This window comes from Ovis canadensis, chromosome 7 (assembly GCF_042477335.2).
Source record: "Ovis canadensis isolate MfBH-ARS-UI-01 breed Bighorn chromosome 7, ARS-UI_OviCan_v2, whole genome shotgun sequence".
Taxonomy (NCBI): domain Eukaryota; kingdom Metazoa; phylum Chordata; class Mammalia; order Artiodactyla; family Bovidae; genus Ovis; species Ovis canadensis.
The window spans coordinates 24,566,329-24,584,691 of record NC_091251.1 but is presented as its reverse complement, the minus strand read 5'-3'; the positions used below and the strand labels follow the sequence as shown (position 1 = coordinate 24,584,691).

Genomic DNA, 18,363 nt, shown 5'->3' with positions numbered 1-18,363 from the left:
TAGATATTTTTGTAAATAAACTTATGGCATAAATCCTTAATGCCTCTTCTCTGAAATATGGAAATTGATAATTGACCACGTGCTTACATTTTGTTTGGGTAATATTGCATTATTAGTTTCTTGATTATGTATTTGATTTAAAAATCACTTAACTTAAAAACTTGAAAAATTAGATGCTTCAGATAGGCAATAAACTTCATATTATGAAAGCAGTATATTCCCAGTTTCAAAGGTTTGACAAATTCTGTACAATGTCTTTCATCAATAGATGGAAACTTTCAAACTCCACAGTCTTCTGTCAGGTAGGACTGGGTGTCATTCACTGGTGTGAGGTCGAATCCATTTCAAGGCATGTCGTGGTGGTACAGTAATGGTGGGATGATAAAACGTACAGTCAGGTCGTGTACACTGAGTGTTAAATCTACAGTGTTTTGGATGATAAAAGGGACATTCCATTTTCTTACAAGCTGGGAAGTAACGGCAGAGCTGACTACTATAAGGTGGTGCTGGTGTTCTAACTGGTTTTGGAGGCAGTCCTGGGGTTATTTGGTTCATGTGAGTGAAGGGACAGTCTGGTTTAGTACATTTTGCATCATATTTACAATTTGGATGAACAGACACTTCTCAGCAAATTTACAACTGGGAAAGGCTTTGCAAGGTGACCCAGTGATGGTAAGCACACTCATCCCTGTTTTTGCAGGCCTGCCAGTACTTGCAGTGCTCCAACAGCTTTTCTGGTTTCTGTGCCAGGCTCAGTCCACTCATCTCAGCGTTTGAAAAGCTACCATCTCAGCTTTTTGAGCTACCTCAAGCTGCCTGCTCAGCAAGTGTAGCTGCTGTGGGTGGAGGAGACCTGCGAGTCCCTCATATGAAGCAGCAGGGTGGTGTGTGGGTCTCACTCCGTAAAAGCACATGTCCTCCTCTTGATCTGATATGTATCCTGTGGTGGTGGGGGGGCATTGCTGGGGACACCATCCAGCGTCACTATAAACTCGAGACTTGCAGGTTTATCTGGTTGTACAAATCTCATGTTTGCATAAGGTGTCCATACCTGAAGGGTATCTGCAGTCTTCATCTCCAACTCCTGGTTTGGTGCCACTACTAGTTCCTCAGATAGCTTTGGCTTCTTCAGAATAAATGATCTTGTGTCTGCATGGACCATGGATTCCATGTCATAGTAATCTTGACTGATCTGCAGAGTCTCTGCCATCATGGGTGTAAGGCTCGGAGGGCCGCACTCTGAAAGGAACACTCAGGGACAGCCTCTAGTGGACTGACAAATTTTATTACCCAGCTTTCGCAGATATATGATCTCAGGGTGCAGAGCATAAAGCAGACTTGTATGTAGTCTTTCTCGATAATCGGGATAACAACTGCCTCTGTTGAGTTCCTTGACTTTTGTCTGTATTACCTCCTTTTGCTTCCTCTTCTTTAATGGGAGAACTTATTCTGGGGACTCTGCCTTGTCCCTGGACCATTTCTGCTAGCAATTCTTGAGTTCAAGTTCTGGGAGCAACTGAAAGTGTCTGTTTCTGTGAGACTGTAGAATAGTTGTTTTTGTTACAGATTCTTGAGCTTCGGATATAGCCTTCAAAATTCGATTCTTGTTAGCTTGTTTAGAAGGTGGAAGGGAAGGTCTCCGTTCAGGTTTTGCTGGCACTGACACACTGCTGCAGATGCTTCCAGTAGGGGACCCACAATCCTCATCTTCCTCCTCCTCTTCTCCATCGTGACTGATTTTTTTTTTTTTTTACTTTAACAACTGACCTTACCACAGGCAACGTTCTCTTCTGAAAGTTTTCTTTTTCAATACTCACCTTTTTTGAGTTGTTCCTGAGGAAGGGACTGTAAGTCTCTTCTAAGCTGGTTAAGCACTTCTGGTTCACACAAATGTCCTGTTTCATACACCTGGCTACTCTGAATATCAAGTTGCTTGGCAGCATGAATACTGTTTTGCTGCTGTTGAAATTGCAACCTGTTTAAATGAGCACCACTGTCTGCGTTCGACCTGCAGGTGGTCCATAAATTTCAATAGAAGGGCAAGAGGAACCTTATATAAGTGTCACTGTAGTTTTTTTTCTGAGAGAAGAGTTTCTCCTGCACAAAATTGAGTTCTTCATCAATGAGATCATCTGGTTCTGGCTTAAAATCAATCACATCTTCAGAGGGTGCTAGCTCCCTCCAAGGTTTCACTGTTGACATTGGTCAGGTGGCAGCTCCGTTATCATAAATCTCTGACATTCGTGGCTTTCTGCTCCTGTGAACTTGTAGAAACTCTAGATTCTCTTTTTTCAGGTCTAGTGCTAGAAACTGCAAGAGGCTGCTAGAAAGAGCTAGAAAGGCTGCTAGAAACAGCTTCGTGCCTTCTCTCATCTCGATTGAAACTGCTCTTGTTTGAAGGTACGTTACCATCAAAGAGGTTGGTATCAGAAGACTTCAGACTAGAGGGGTTGGTTGTTACAGAACTAAGTTTATCTAATACCCCATGAAGCCATACGGTGAATCAAATTGTGTTGTTCCCTTGAAACAGGGACAGGTCCTCTGTCATTTGGTCCTGACTTTTCTTGTTGGCCACCATCACCATAATGTAATCAGGAAGTTCTTCATCTTAAATATTCATAACATTTCTATATAGGCAGGAAGTTTCATTTCAGAAGTACTATCAGACATTTGTTTCAAATATAAAAAAATCCAGTTCAAGAAAAGCACAAATATAAGGTGAAAATCAATCAATATAAGCTCCTGATTCTTGCAATTTCCCCTTAACGGCACTTGGGATCTCACGGCTGATCTCCGTGCCGATCTCCATGACTCCAGGGAGAGTGGTGGGCACTGCACAGTGTCCCACTTACCAGGAGCCAGATGCCAGCTCCCAGCCTGCAGCCAGACCGCCACCACTGCTCCTGGCCTGGGTCAATTCTTATCAACATATAAAACACAACTCCCTTGAACCCACATCTCCTCCACAGTAAATTACAAGGTGATCCTCCTGTTCCTAGTTCCGTTCTAGGTTTTGATTCTGAGTTATAAAAGACCACCCTGGCTGTGGTATAAGAGACCAGCCTATAGAGCAGTCGTCTCCAACCTTTTTTTTTTGCACCAGGGACCAGTTTCCTCAATATTTTCAAGGGCCAGGGAAAGGGGGATGGTTTGGGGATTATTCAAGTGCATTGCATTTATTTATTATGCCACTGCTGATCTGACAGGAGGCAGCACTCAGGTGGTAATGTGAACAATGTGGAGTGGCTGTAAATACAGATGAAGCTGGCTAGCCTGCCACTCACCTGCTGTGTGGCCGGTTCCTAACAGGCCACAGACCAATACTGGTCCATGGCCCAGGGGTCCCAAACCCTTGATCCCAAAAGAATCAATGGTTAAATCAGGGTCATTTGGGGCTATTATTTGATGATGGATTGGACTCAGATGATAGCAATGTAAGAGGAAGAGTGGATGGGTAGGTATTTTTGCAAATCTAATGAAAAGTGGAGAAGGAAATGGCAACCTACTCCAGTACTCTTGCCTGGAAAATCCCATGGAGAGAGGAGCCTGGTGGGCTATAGTCCATGGGGTCACAAGAGTCGGACGCGACTTGGTGACTAAGGCACCACCAATGAAAAGTGGGATCCCATGTTCTTCAGTGGGAAAACGCAACATGAAAAGGGTGTCTGTCATCTCTATGCTAATTTACAAATTTAATATTCTAATAAAATGCCAGTAAGTTTTTAAATGCAATTAGGCAAATGGATTCTAAAGTTCATATGGAAAAATAAGCAAGAATGGTAAACAAGTAAAACGATAATGCACATAGTGCTTACTCTGTGTCACTCTGTGCGTTTAACACAACAACCTGTGAAGTACTACTCTTATCAGCCCTTCTAGGTGAAGAAACTTGAGCCCAGAGTAGTTAGATAGCTTTACCAAGGTCACACAACTACTAAGTAACAGCCAGGATGAACCCCAGGCAGACTGATTCTGAAGCCTCTTGACCTAACCAACAAATGAAAGAAGAATGAGGAAGGATTGCACCTTCTATTTTAAAAATATTATAAACCTTTAAATACCTAAGTCTACCAGTGCATGAACTGAGAGACCAATGGAAAAGCAGGTAAAAGTACAGAAATAAGTCCTAAATATATATGGGGATTTAGTGTTGAAAGGGCTTCCCTTGTAGCTCAGTTGGTAAGGAATCTGCCTGCAGTGCAGGAGACCTGGGTTCAATTCCTAGTTGGGAAGATCCCCTGGAGAAGGAAATGGCAACCCGCTTCAGTATCCTTGCCTGGAAAATCTCATGGACAGAGGAGCCTGGTGGGCTGCAGTCCATGGGGTTGCAAAGAGTTGGGCACGACTGAGCGACTAACACTTATTTAGTGTTGAAAAAGATGATATTTCAAATTAGAAAAAGAAGATTTCTATAAAAAGGAAAGAAAAGAAGATTTCAATAAATGGTATTGACAACTGAGTTACCATTGGTGGCAAAGGATGAGTTAGCATCACAGACTCAAGGGCATGAATCTGAGCTAACTCTCGAAGTGGAGGAAAGAGGAGCCTGGCCTGCTACACTCTGTGGGATTGCAGAGTCAGACACGGCTTAGCAACTGAACAACAACATCCATCTAGAAAATATAAAGGTATATCCATACCTTACCTAATAAATTTTAAGATGAAAAATGAAGACTTCAAATATTATGTACAATATTACATATTACTGAATACATAAGATACAAGTAAATGTGTAGAATGTTACATTACAAAGTTTCTGAGAAATATTAGAGGTCCCTTGGGAAGTGAAGTCAGATTCATATTGGTTCTTCTCATGGTATAGAGCTGGAGTCTTACCCAAGGGATCATCCATCACTTTACAACTGTGAAATTCTAATCATGTGATACTGGAGCAGAGGTAGGGTGAGGGGCCTCACACTAAGTTTTGATACCTGACACAAAAATCAACCTAAAATGGATCAGACTTAAATGTAAACCTAGAGAACTTTTAGAAAAAGCACAAGAGAGAAGTTTGCAGGATCTAGGGCTAAGAGTTCTTAGACTTGATTCCAAAAATCTAAGAGGAAAAATGGGTAAGTTGGACTTCATTAAAATTAAGAATATTTGCTCTGAAAAAACAAAACAAACATGTTAGGATGAAAGGACAAGCTATAAACTGGGGAAACAATATTTGCAAGCCACATATAAAGGAATAGTATCTAGAATATATAAAGAATTCTCAAATTTCAACAGTAAAAAATCCAATTAGGAAATGGGCAAAAGACATGACCAGACATTTCAATGAAGAGGGTATACAGATGGCAAATGAGCATATGAAAAGATATTTGACATAAACTAGCCATTAAAGGAGTGGAAATTAAAACCACAATGAAGTATCTACATATCAGGTTGTATAAAATAAAAAAAATAGTAACTACACAAAATGCTGATGAGAGTGCAGAGAAACTGGATGACTCATACATTGCTAGTGGGAATGTAAACTGGTACAGCTACTCTGGAAAACAATGTGGCAGTTTCTTTAAAAACAAAACACGTAACTGGCTTATGACCCTGCAATTACATTCCTAGGCATTTATTCCAGAGATATGATAGCAGTATATGTTTATAGTTGCCTTATTTGTGGTAGTCTCCAAATGGAAACAACTCAAATATCCTTCAGTAGGTAACTGACTACACAAAGTATGGTTTCATTTTACCCACAACTTTCTATTTGCACAACTTTATTGCAATAAAAAGGAACATGGATACAAGAACTTGGATGTATCTCTAAAGGATTATGCTAAGCGAAAACAGTAAAAAGGTTATGTACTGTATGATTCCATTTATACAACATTCTCAAAAGGAAAGAAAGTTACAGAAATGGAGGATTAGTAGTTGCCAAGGGAAGTGGGTGTAGCTATAAAAGGGCAAATGAGGGCTCCTGGAAGTATGGAAATGTTCTGTATCTTGACCATCAATATCAGCATTCCGGTTGTGATACTGTGATACAGTTCTACAAGATGTTATCACTGGAAGAAACTGGGTAGAGTACACAGGATTTTGCTGTACTATATATTACAACATACGAATCTACAATTCATATGGGCTTCCCTGCCCCTCCTGCTTAACACCCTCCAGTGGTTTTCCACTGTTCTTAAAATATCAGATCCTGGATCCTATGATCTAGTCCGCCTCCCAGGATCGCTAGGTTTCCTTCAGGCTTTCTGTGGTCCATCAACACTGGCATTCTTTTCAGTTCCCACACCAAACCTACTCCTGTAATCCACTAGAGGGCTTTTGTAAACACTGTTCCCATCCGTACCTCTCATTTTCTCTCCGATTTCCACTATTTAACTCATAATTACCCTTCTGACCTCAGATGAAGTCTCAGATCCTTAGGACGACCTTCCCCAACCTCTTTAAATCAAAATTTCCTATAAGTTCTTGCCTTCTTTTCCTCCACATCCACGGCCGCACTTTTGCATTTGATTGAATGATTACTTGATTAAATAGGTAGTTCTACAAGGAGAGGAACTGTATCTGTTAATCTCACTGCAAAGCTGCTAACTCCGCACCTAGAATGCTCAGTAAGGACGGTGGTTTTGAAGGCTTGAATGAAAAGCCTCCGCCAGCCTTGCGCCGAGGTCCTTGGGCCTCAGCGTCACACTGGTGCCGCGCGTGGTATGCGTCACTTCCTCCCGGAAGACACTTTCTCCGGGAACCACTCAGATTCCTGTCACTTCTCAGAATCCCTCTGTGGTGGCCATGGCTCTGCCACCTTTCTTCACCCCGGGTCGCCCCGGCCCGCCGCCCCCGCAGCCGCCGCCTCCCGCTCCCTTCGGCTGTCCGCCACCGCCACTACCTTCCCCGGCCTTCCCGCCGCCTCTTCCCCAGCGGCCTGGCTCCTTTCCGGGGGCCTCCGCCCCCTTCCTCCAGCCTCCGCTGGCTCTGCAGCCCCGGGCCCCCGTGGAAGTCTCCCGCGGGGGCGGTGGAGGTGGCGGCGGCGGCTCCTTCTACCCGGTGCCGCCACCGCCGCTGCCTCCGCCGCCGCCCCAGTGCCGCCCCTTCCTAGGGAACGACGCCGGTGAGCGCCCGCGGCCGCCGCCTCCAGGCCCGGGGCCGCCCTGGAGCCCGCGCTGGCCTGAGGCACAGCCGCCATCCGACGCGCTCGGGGACGCGGCCTTGCAGCGCCTGCGCGACCGGCAGTGGCTAGAGGCGGTGTTCGGAATCCCGCGGCGGGCCGGCGGCTCGGTGCCCCCGCGCGCGCCCGCCGGGCCCAGCCTGGGCGAGGTGCGCGCCCGGTTGCGGGGGGCCCTGCGCCTGTTACGGCGGCTGCGCGACTTGGGCCAGGCCCTGCACGAGGCCGAGGCCGACGGCGCGGCCTGGGCGCAGCTGCATGCGCAGGCGCAACCACTGCGCGCCGAACTGGCCGAGCGACTAGAGCTGCTGACCCAGGCCGCCTACGTGGGCGAGGCGCGGCGCAGGCTGGAGAGGGTCCGGCGCCGCCGGCTGCGGCTTCGCGAGAGGGTCCGGGAACGCGAGGCCGAGCGGGAGGCAGAGGCCGCGCGGGCAGCAGAGCGCGAGCAGGAGATTGACCGCTGGAGGGTCCAGTGCGTGCAGGAGGTAGAGGAGAAGAAGCGGGTAAGAGCAGCGGACCCTCGCGGGGGCCGGGATAGCGGTGTTTGACACCTGAAGGGGCGTGAGGCTTTGCACTGTCATTTCCCAGCTTTAAGCCACTTTTTCCTCATCCGTGAAATAAAAGGATAGTTTGCCTTTCCTACCACATATCTTCATTTTGGTTGCGTGTTGATGGTGTATAGTGTACACAATACGAATGCTCTAGGTGCGCTGCAAAGGCTCATGAATACCAAGTATAGGATTATGCAATGATCTTACGGGGATGACAGATCTGTTTCTTCCTCCATCCTTCTGTTCACTTAGTAACACTCAAGACGAACAAGCGTCTGGGCCTTGCGTCTTGTATTACTCTAGGTGATTTTAAGAATACAAAATAAAAAGAACTTTGGGCCGTTTCTCCAGGAACATATATACCCTGATTGGCGATGGGCCAATAGTGATGATTTCCCCAGATTCCTTTGTTTACAAGTTCGACTGTATTCTCAAGTTCAACAATGGTATTTTTGAGCACTTACTATATACTAGACACTATGCTGCCTACAGTCCTTTCTTGCAAATGCCAGATCTTGTAACAACCCTGAGAGGTAGGCAGTATTACCCTAATTTTGCAGATTAGGTAATTGAGGCATAGAGAGATTAACTTGCCAACAGTCACACAACTGGTTTAGGGGGCAGTTTCTCCAAAGCTTACCGATCTCAAGTTCTTAAGTAGAGGGCAAGGGTGAAACTGGAAATTGGTCAGATATTATAATTAAGGCATCCTCCTTAGAGTTCCTCAAGGGACTTCCCCTTTCCTTCTGCTCTCCACAGCCAGCTAGTATTTCCTGCCTTCTCCTATCTGCCACAGCCCTGAGTCTGATCCACCTCCCCTGTGAAGTGTATTGATGGCAAGCTTTGTCTTCACACCTCCAGGAACATATCAGTGCTTTAAAGGACAGGCAGTGCCTTAATCTAAGGGAATTTGAGCCAGTTCAACCGACATTTAATGAGGACCTACTGGGGCTGGCCCACTACTCGGTGCTGGAGGTAGAGATGAATAGGACATAGAGCTTATCCTTGAGGGCTTAGAGGACTATGGGGGATCGTGTCTGTATAGCATGGTGTGTGTTAGGATTTCAGCTGGAGGTTGGGGGGAAGTATCAGGGAAGGCGTCCCAGATGATCCAGTGTCATATCAGCTGAGTCTTGTAGGAAATGTTTAAGCTAAGTGAAAGCAACATGTACAGTTCAGGAACAAAAGAGTGAAACAGCATGGTTTATCTGTAATGGTGAAATTATAGTGTTTATTTGACAGATGGGAAAGAGAGCTTTAGTCAAAAGGATCCTCCTTCCCACCCACTGCAAGGATACTAGAGAGGGAGTCCTGTGAGGAGTGACTTGAGGAACCAGGGTTATTTAGTATACATGTGAACCAATTTAAGATGAGTAAGGGTGGGTTTTCACATATTGGAAAGGCTGTCCTATCAAAGACTTTAGAGCAATGGGGCACAGGCTGTGCTTAGGAGTCACTGAGAACCCTGTGGAGTCTGGGCCTTTCCAACTCCATTCCTTATCCTCCCTGCTAGTCTGAATCTTTGCCTCTAGGAGTCTGCATTTTCAACGACTGAGCCCCAGCTTGACAAGGTAAGTTGGATGCAGATGTTCCTTGAACCACGCTTGAGAAGCTCTGAGGAAGAAACAAAGACAAGGGCCCACGTGGACGCTGCAGAGAAGATAATCCCTGGGCTGGAGCAGTGTAGAGGGGAGCTGTGCTCGGCCCAAGAAACTGGGATGTCGATCCAGTGGAGTCTTTCTTAACCCTGGGACCGCCCGAGCCTCTGAAATCTCAAGCCCAGGCAGCTTTTCTCTGTTGTAAGGTTGTTCCTCTTTAGGTTCCCTACTAGGTCTCATGGCTTCTCTTTCTCTTTCTCCTTCAGGAGCAGGAACTTAAAGCTGCTGCTGATGGTGTCTTATCTGAAGTGAGGAAAAAACAAGCAGACACCAAAAGGATGGTGGATATTCTCCGGGCCTTGGAGAAATTGAGGAAGCTTAGGAAAGAGGCTGCGGCAAGGAAAGGTAAGCACGGCTTTGCGTTTCTTCTTTTTCTTTATCCTGGCACGCCCCCCCCGCCCCCCCCCCCCCCCGAAAGCGTTTGACACTTGATACTTCATTATTTTCACCCACTAGGGTAACCTAAGCTTATCAACAGTACCTCAGAACTTTTGAAGCAGGAAGCCTCAGATGTTTAGCCCTGGGTATCCAAAATTGAAAAGGATGTGGAAACTCACTGCCGTATGTTCCTCTTGACTCATCATTCCCACCCCAGGCATTCCTGGCCCCACTTTTCTGAGTGAGGTTGGCATGGCTGGTCAACTTTGCCCATATACCAAGGTGAAAGCTACTCTGTCTTTACTTGGTGCTTCAAAAGGTGTCGAAACCTTACCATGCTCCTTCAAATACATTTCAAACCTGATTTGAAAACGTATGAACGGTTAGACGGGGCAGGGAGTGCCCTGCAGATTGCATGGGTGTCCCTGACTCACCTGCAAGTCCCTTTGGGACTTAGAAAACCTCAGTAGTCTCCTCTGGACTCTAGAGGGAGCATTGGTTTTCTAGAAGTTCCCCAGTTTGCTTTCCGTTTGCCTGCCTGGATCTTGGCTCTTGCCAGTCTGCTTGTCTGAAGGGCCCTCAGTTCCATCTTTCCCATTTAAGCTCTCACTATCCTTCAGAGGTAAATACAGACGTAGCATCATCCATCCTTCCCTGCTCTGGGCTGAGGTGACCTGCTGCTCCTTTTCATTTGCACCTGGCTGGGACAACATGCTGCCTTATTTAGTAGGCCATTGTCATTCACCAGGGATATTTGAGAGTGCACAAATTAGCAAGTACCACAGTAGCAAAAGATTCACTGGCTGATTCAGATTCAGGTCTCAGAATCAGATGACCCCATTCAAGAGTCAGAGTGGAGTTTGCATCTACCCAAGGGCTTTGCATTATTCCCCTACTTCATGTCTTCCATGAGGTATGTTCAGTAAATTTTCATCAAGTGAATTCACCAGCATAATTTCTCACTATTAGCCTTCCTCACTTTCCAAAAGAAGGGAGAAATTTTAGGAGAAATTATGATCTAAAATAAGCAGACTCTTTGGAATTAATTGCCTTGAGTATAAAACAAGTTAGCGTCTAGTAACTGGTTTTGTTGGATACTTTGAAAAAAGAAGTGCAACTTTCTAACTTCTCTCTTTAAGGCATGTGCTTCTCCAATTATGTACTGAGAAAACGAAGCTGGTTATGTAAGCAGGGACAAGTTGCAAAGAGTCTTATGGACTAGGGCTAGATATCTCACCTGTGCTTAAATCTGAGTGGAACCACTGAAGGACTTTTAGCAGAGAGTGAAATGATGACGAAGATTAGTGCTGGCAAAGTAGAGGAAGGTTTGGGACTTCTAGGAGGGAGGAGAAAAGAGAGACTGATACGCTACTGTTGTCTGGGCATGGATAATATGGGAGTGTGAAATAAGGGTCAGATGGTGAGCTGGAGAAAAGTATATGGATTTAAGAGATGTGAGTAGTGTGTGTGAAGTATGTGTATACACGTGAGTAAATAACTTGGGGAGCTCATGTGGGAGCTGAAGGAAAAAATGGCTTTCAGGTTCTAGCTTGATCTCTTAAATGAATGATGGTACCGTTCTAATTGACCAGGAAAACAGGAGCAGGAAAAGGCTCAGGGCTGATGAGTTTGGTTTAGGACCTGTTGAGTTTGAGGTGCCCTTGGGGCATTCTGGATAAGAGTTTATCAGCATGTAGCCATAAATTGGAGTGACCTTAAGGAGATTGTATGGTATGAGATGAGGGTCAAAACCACAAAATCCTAGGAAATGTCAAAATCAAGCTGGGTAAGGAGGAGACTACAAAAGAGATCAAGAGAGATAGGAGGAAAGTGTAGACCTCCTGGGGCTTCCCAGGTGGTACTAGTGGTAAAGAATCTGCCTGCCAATGCAGGAGGTGTAAGAGACACAGGTTCGATCCCTGGGTCAGGAAGACTCTCTGGAGGAGGGTATGGCAATTCACTCCAATATCCTTGCCTGGAGAATCCCTTGGACAGAGGAGCCTGGTGGGCTACAGTCCATAGGGTCACAGAGAGTCAGACACAGCTGAAGTGACTTGGCATGTCCCCATGTAGACTCCCTTTCTTCTGGAAAGTTGCAAATGCTGAAAGAGATTGTGTAATAATGGGTAGGTTACTTGAACTTCTCTGTGCCTTGATTTTTCCTCACCTGTACGAAGGAAATAGTGATAGTACCTATCCTTGGGGTGTTGCAATGATTAAATTAGTAAACATACATAAAGTGTTTAAAACCATCCTGGCCAGTGTTTCAGTGTTTCTTCCTATTATTATTGCAGTCACCATCAAGTAATATGAAGATTAAGGACCATCCCTAACAGATCATTATGACCTGTGGGGGGTGCATTTCAGTGGGGTGGTGTGAGTAGAAGACAGACTAGACAAGATCAAAGAGGAAATAGGAAATCAGAAAAGCAAACAGTGAGTCCAGCTTACTAAGTTTGCCTGTGAAGGGAAGCAGGAGGGATAGTTGATGGCTTGAGGTCCTATAGGAAGCAGGGAGACTCAGAGCCCGGATGGAGGCATTCACTTCAGTGGGGAAGGAGCCATTTTCCACTGGAATGAACATGAGGAGGGCAAGGATGGGTAGTAAGGCGAATGAGCAAAGTCAGGGGAAAAAAATGTTAAGGAATTTCCTGCCCGATGGCCTCTTTTTGTCTAGGGAAAACGCTAGATGGGTTGCTTAGAGTAGAGAAGGAAGGCTTTAGGAGAGCAGTTGCCGGTTTGAAGTACTTGCTGTGAGGAACGAATGAGAGCCAACCAGAGATGCATGGGAATCTGGCTGCAGAGAGGTGCTGTTGTGGGCAGAGCTGACGAGCGTGCACGCTGGCACCAGGTCACACAGTCACGGGCGTGCATCTGGCAGGTGAGCACAGAGCACAGAGCTCTTGGCGTTTTGCTTTATGGGTGACCACACAGTGTGGAGAAATCTGATAGACTGGAGGGGTGTTTTTGTTAGTTTGGGTTTTGTTTTGTTTTGTCTGTTTTTAATTTTTTTTGGCTGTACTGCATGGCATGTAGGATCTTAGTTCCCCAACCAGGGATTAAACCCATGTCCCCTGCAATGGAAGTGTAGAGTCTTAAGCCCTGGACCACCAAGGAATTCCCAGATTGGAGGTTTTAGTGAAACTAATGGAGTCTCAGGTAGAAAGCCAGAGAAGAGAATAATTGGATTTAAGACCTCAGGGGTGGAATCTTTTTTCTAATTATGCCAAGGTCTGAAGAGTGGGCGAGGCTCTCAGGCATGGGTGGCCTCAAGGGAAATAAAGGGGAATAAGGGAGAAGGCATTGGTATCTGGGAGCTGCCTGAACTAGAGAAGTAATGGTAGACAGTGGAAGGATCTCATCTAACCCAGATCATGTCAGTGCAGGGGGTCTGGAAGAGGGTTGGTGGGAAGTGCCATTTCAGAGAGTGTGTCGGGGTAGTGAGAAGTGATCCATGAAAGGCTGAGGAATGTGAGTGTGGCTGGTGTGGCCCAGCACACTGAGATGGGAGCAGGCCTCACCTTCTCATGGGTCTGGAGGCACTTTGGGGCTGATGGATTAGCTGTATATTTTTGCTGTACTGGCAGATTTTAGTTTTTGTAGCAGAGATTGTATGATCCACAAGCCTAAAATATTCAGTGTCTGGCCCTTTATAGAAAAAGTTTGTCAATCCTTGATCTAGGTCAAGAAATGAAACAAAACCATAAACTCATTACGAGCAACAAAATGACAGTTTAAGTTTCTCAGTACATAAGAATTTTGTGTGTATTTGGTAAATAATTATCAACTTAGTAGAAGATGGATTTGAGTTGTAGAGTTTCCATAGGTGGGAGTGAGTGGATGAAAACTTGTTCAAGCAAATAAATGCTAACAAAATGATCTGAAGAACCATTAACCTTGGAGATGAAGATAGAGTGAATTCCACAGCCATTTAGTTGCAGTAGTTGAGGGAGAAAAGAATCAGACCTGCAAATCAGGGTGACCAGCCATCCCCAGGACACTGGATTTCCAGTGCTAAAACTGGGCAAATGAAATAGTTGGCCGTGCTGTGCTCATTAGCAGCCTGTGAGGTTATTGCGGTTGGCTAAGTGTATTTCTTTCTCACTGCTCAAGTGTGCACTCTCAGAAGTTCAGACTCAATCAGAGGGAGAATTATTTATTAACTGGGTCTAGGTGTCTGTGCTGTTTTTACAATGAAGAAATAAAAGTTCCTCCCTTTAATAAAGGAACTGTCCAGCTGAAGGGTCAAAAACATTAGAAATAAACAAAATCAAAGGTTAAGTGGTGTGATACAGAAAGAGGAGTTAGTGGAACTCAGGGTAGGGTCAAATTAATTGAAGACTCAGAAAGGTCAAATTAAGTCTCGAAGATTGGTTGGAATTTGTAAACTCTAACCAAACTCATACTGGAAGTAGGGCTTTGAGTCTGCTCCTTAGAACATGGATTTGGGGATAAGAAGAGGTTGTATCTAAACACCTTTTGGATCTTGTTGCCCAGGGGTCTGTCCTCCAGCCTCAGCAGATGAGACTTTTGAGCATCACCTTCAGCGACTGAGAAAACTCATTAAAAAGCGCTCTGAACTCTATGAAGCTGAAGAGAGAGCCCTCCAAGTTATGTTAGAAGGAGAACAAGAGGAAGAGAGGAAAAGAGAATTAGAAAAGAAACAGAGGAAAGAAAAAGAGAAATTTTTACTTCAGAAGCATGAAATCGAGTCCAAGTTATTTGGGGATCTAGGTAAGTTTCTCTGTAGCCAGTAGAGAAAAGAAAAATACTAGATTGACAGCTCTTTTGTTCATGGATGATCTCCACCTAAGCTAAGAGGTGGTAGATGACAGGTGACACCTTTAGGATTTGAATTCTGAACTATATCCTGGAAATCAGGGCTGAAGGTGAGACACATTTGATCTTATTGTATAATCATAGACTAAGTCAGTTTGCCTTGAGAAATATGCTCTGCACGCTAAGCATGACATGGCGTGGTGCCTTTTCTTTTTCAGATGAGTTCCCGCTCGCCCATCTCTTGCAGCCTTTCCGGCAGTATTACCTCCAAGCTGAGCACTCCCTGCCAGCACTCATCCAGATAAGGTGAGAGGGGCATCGTCCACGTCTTCTTTCCCTTAGGTAGCAACAGGCAGTGCTTATGTTGTTGGGGTCTATTACTATATCCTTTTTTTTTTATATAGTTCTTATGAATTTATGTAATGTTTCCAAGTTTGAAGGATGCCACTTACATCTTGTTTAGTCCTCATCAACTCTTGAGAAGTACATGTCCCTATTTTAACAGGTGAAGACACTGCAACTCAGGTTGTGACTTGCCCTCTGTGTTATCCCATGCTATAGCTGTTATGTTGACTTAAAACATTGACTTCCTTTTCCTAATTCTCTTCTGTGGCTAAACAGGCCAAGGAAAAGAAACCCTTCCTGTGTACTTACTTACTTGTGGAGACTGTTTAAGACCCAGACTGACTTGTGAGTTCAAACCCAAGAGAGCTAGGAACAAGGAGTCTCACCTTTATCTGCAGTTACTAATGAGCTGGGTAAAGTTTTTAGCTCTGAGCCTCGCTTCCCTTACCTGCAAGATGCAAATGGAGGCTTAGATTGTGGCCTTCAAATGTGAACAGCAGTACCCTCCCAGATGCAGTGTTTTGAGAACTCAGTTTGTATAACAGAATGAATGGATGGATAGGTTCCACAGGCAGCTTAAATCTGTTAGTGACTGGAAGCGCCTTGTTCTTTCTAGACTCCCCAGAGCATCTCCTTGGATCTAAGGGTCTTCAAAGCCCAGTTTGAAAAACTGCCGAATCAAGTGATCCTTGAGGATCCTTCCAAAGGTCCAACAATGCTGTTCAGCAGTGTTCTTGGAAAAGTGTATTTCTGGCTAATATACAAGTTTTAGCCTTTAAATATATTACAGTTGATTCTTGTTATTCATAGGAGCTATATTCTATAAAGCTGCAAATGCTGAGTTAGAGAATGTTGAACTCCTGCTCCTAAAGGAAAAATAGATTCCTGTGAGCCTCTGGCCATAACATTCCATCAACCAATCAGTATATAAATTTCCTTTCTTTTTTAAAAGACACCTTATTTAATATTTTTGATCCATTAACATTGAACTCATTAACATATAACTGATGCCTGAAGGTAGTTTATCTAACATACACATATTGTCCATAAGGCACATCATGGCCTCCTCATGCTAGCTTTAGCATTCCAGCACTACACTTGGAAGCAGTTTTATACAACAAAATGCCAATAAAAGGCACAAAAATGTGAAGAGTGTTGCACTAAATAGACTAGGGGAGCTGAAGACAAGAAGGCAGAGTGTCACCGTGTCCCACTGCAGTTGGGAACATGCCCTTTGGTGACTCAGGCTTTTCACTGTGCTGTGCGTGTCAGCAGGTAACCGTGGAAGCACCACGAGTCACGATTTGGGAGGTTACACAGAAATTTTAGTGAGTAGGCAAATTTGCAAATACAGAATCGACGATTGACGCTATATTCACTCTTTGGTTATCCGTAAAATACAAGTTCTTTGGAGTTTTTTCCCCCCATTTGTATGTACATTAAGAAGTAGTCTTTTGCATAAATTTCTAGAAATTAAGTTCGTTAGTAGATTCATATAAGTCACTTGAGAGCAGAGTCCTGAAATAGAATACTTAGTTGCTAGCATCTTGCTTAAAATAAGACAGAAGTAAACAGTTGTTCTACAATGTTCTTATTAAGGCATGATTGGGATCAGTACCTGGTGCCATCTGATCATCCCAAAGGCAGCTCCATTCCTCAAGGATGGGTCCTTCCCCCGCTCCCCGGCAACGACATCTGGGCAACCGCTGTTAAGCTGCATTAGTAAAGATGTTACAGGAGTGTCGTCTAGCCAAGGCTCTTTTCAACTCTAAGTATCAGTGATGCTGCCATCTTGTGATACAGAGCAAACTCCATGTGGCATTGCCCTACCGAGAAGGTGCATTTTCCTTCTGTCCTCTGTCTCATCCAGAGGTGCCTCTTGAATCGGGAGATTAATAAGATTCTTCCAGAAAAGACCCAGGTGGACTGAGGTTATCATGACAGGCACTGGCCTTGGTTCACCGAATTTGCCTCTGTTTTGAGGGGCTTCGTCTAGAGTGACTTGCAAGTTTACTTGTACCTTTCTCGCGTGGTAATGGGTAAGTACACTATACACGCATATCCTCGACACAGGTGTGCTCTGGGTAGCAGTCCTTCCCCCAGTACTGCTTGTTAAGGTAAGCTTGATGCAAAATCTCCTTACCTTTCTTACCCAAAGACCCTCCTAACTTCCAGGAAGAAAAGTAAGGAAGGCTTTATCTTCAGTTTTGTGAATTCTACTTTTGGTGCAGCTGGAGAGGCTAGGCTGCCAGAAAAGCTGGTGGCCTCACTGCTAGTATGTGGAGAACTTGGAAAGCCTGCCGAGTGCTTGTATCCAAACTGGATTGTGTTTTAATGGATGCTGGCTGCATGTCCCCCATATTAGAAGGATCCTAATGAAAGCACCTGCTTCTTAAGTTCCTAAAGGTCTGGATGTTCAGAATCCCCAGCGATAAAAATTAATTTCCTTATGGAATTACGACCCTGATCAACTTCACTCAGTCACCCTGTGGGAGCCAGTAGAGTGGAAATTGTGGAATTTTCTTAGGAACTCAAGCTTCCAAAAATATATACGTAGTTGAAGTGGGGGGCAAGGGGGAAGTGGATTGAAATAATAAAACTTGTTTTTTATATTCATTAATAAATGCTGTTGTGCCTGGAGATGACCAATCATATAACATTGTCAGGTTTTTTTGTTTGGTTTTCCTTTTTTGTCATTTATTGTGTTGTTTCCAAAAAGCTAAATAAATATTATTTTTATTTTTTTAGTTTGAGCCTTTGCCCTCAATTTGTTGCCTCCGAAATCACTGCACACTCTTTCTCACTGCTGAGACACACACACTGTAAAGTTCGCATTTAGTAACTAGGCATTTGCTCCAGGAAGGCAAACCTCAAGCACTAGACTTTGTATGTGGAATCCAGCTCTGGATAAGCAGGAAAGGACACCTCAACTTTGGAAGTGATTTCATAACTGGGAGCGCTTGGGTACAAGATACTAACTAACACATTTGTCCCTGTTTTATTTGCACTGTTAAGTTTCTATATTATGCATTACAGAGTTAACAGATAGGGTGTGAGTGCCATCACTCCTCCAAAGTGTGTTTAAGTTTATAAACCTCAGAATCTGACATGGTCAGGCTCACATAACCCCACAGGCCTGTGTGCCCTTTTGTTATAAGTCTCCACCATTTTCTGGTGAGCTGTAGGACAAGTAGAAAAAAAGATGAATTGTACAATATATATTTGGTTCCAGAGAGCCTTGCTTTGAAGATACCTGCATTGATGGGCTTAGGGAGTATGGAGCAGGGACTCAGGAAAACTCAGGCAGCAGAACCCAAGGAAAAGAAGACACAATCTCGGGTGGAAAAAACAATTCCCTTTCCTCTCATTCGGCTTCTGTGAAGTTTTAATAAAGTGAGCATTGTTTTTGTTATTTGCTTGGTTTTTTGTTTTGTTAACTTTTCCCTAGTTTATTGCCCTGTGTCGTGGTGGTGGCAGCAGCCACTGGTACGTCATGAGTTCAGAAAGAAGACTTACAGTAGTGTCTTTCACGAAC

The 18,363-nt window shown here is 44.5% G+C and overlaps 1 protein-coding gene and 1 pseudogene across 1 annotated transcript; one reads left to right on the top strand and one right to left on the bottom strand.

The window, feature by feature from the left end:
* Positions 1 to 195: 195 nt before the first annotated feature.
* LOC138444285 (zinc finger CCCH domain-containing protein 14-like) lies at positions 196 to 2,383 on the bottom strand (annotated as a pseudogene).
* Positions 2,384 to 6,678: 4,295 nt separating this feature from the next.
* On the top strand, positions 6,679 to 17,575 carry PDCD7 (programmed cell death 7). The gene is made up of 5 exons (XM_069597618.1): positions 6,679 to 7,620; positions 9,533 to 9,671; positions 14,202 to 14,438; positions 14,702 to 14,789; positions 16,428 to 17,575. The coding sequence occupies exons 1-5, from the start codon at positions 6,745 to 6,747 to the stop codon at positions 16,549 to 16,551; spliced, it is 1,464 nt and encodes a 487-aa protein (XP_069453719.1). The 5' UTR covers positions 6,679 to 6,744; the 3' UTR covers positions 16,552 to 17,575.
* The last annotated feature ends 788 nt before the right edge of the window (positions 17,576 to 18,363 follow it).

Excerpts from the sequence above, each read along its gene's own strand:
- PDCD7 (XM_069597618.1), top strand. The coding sequence starts at position 6,745 with ATGGCTCTGCCACCTTTCTTCACCCCGGGTCGCCCCGGCCCGCCGCCC. Across the intron at positions 9,672-14,201 it reads AGAGGCTGCGGCAAGGAAAG|GGGTCTGTCCTCCAGCCTCA; the intron begins GTAAGCACGGCT and ends CTTGTTGCCCAG. Across the intron at positions 14,439-14,701 it reads CAAGTTATTTGGGGATCTAG|ATGAGTTCCCGCTCGCCCAT; the intron begins GTAAGTTTCTCT and ends TTTCTTTTTCAG.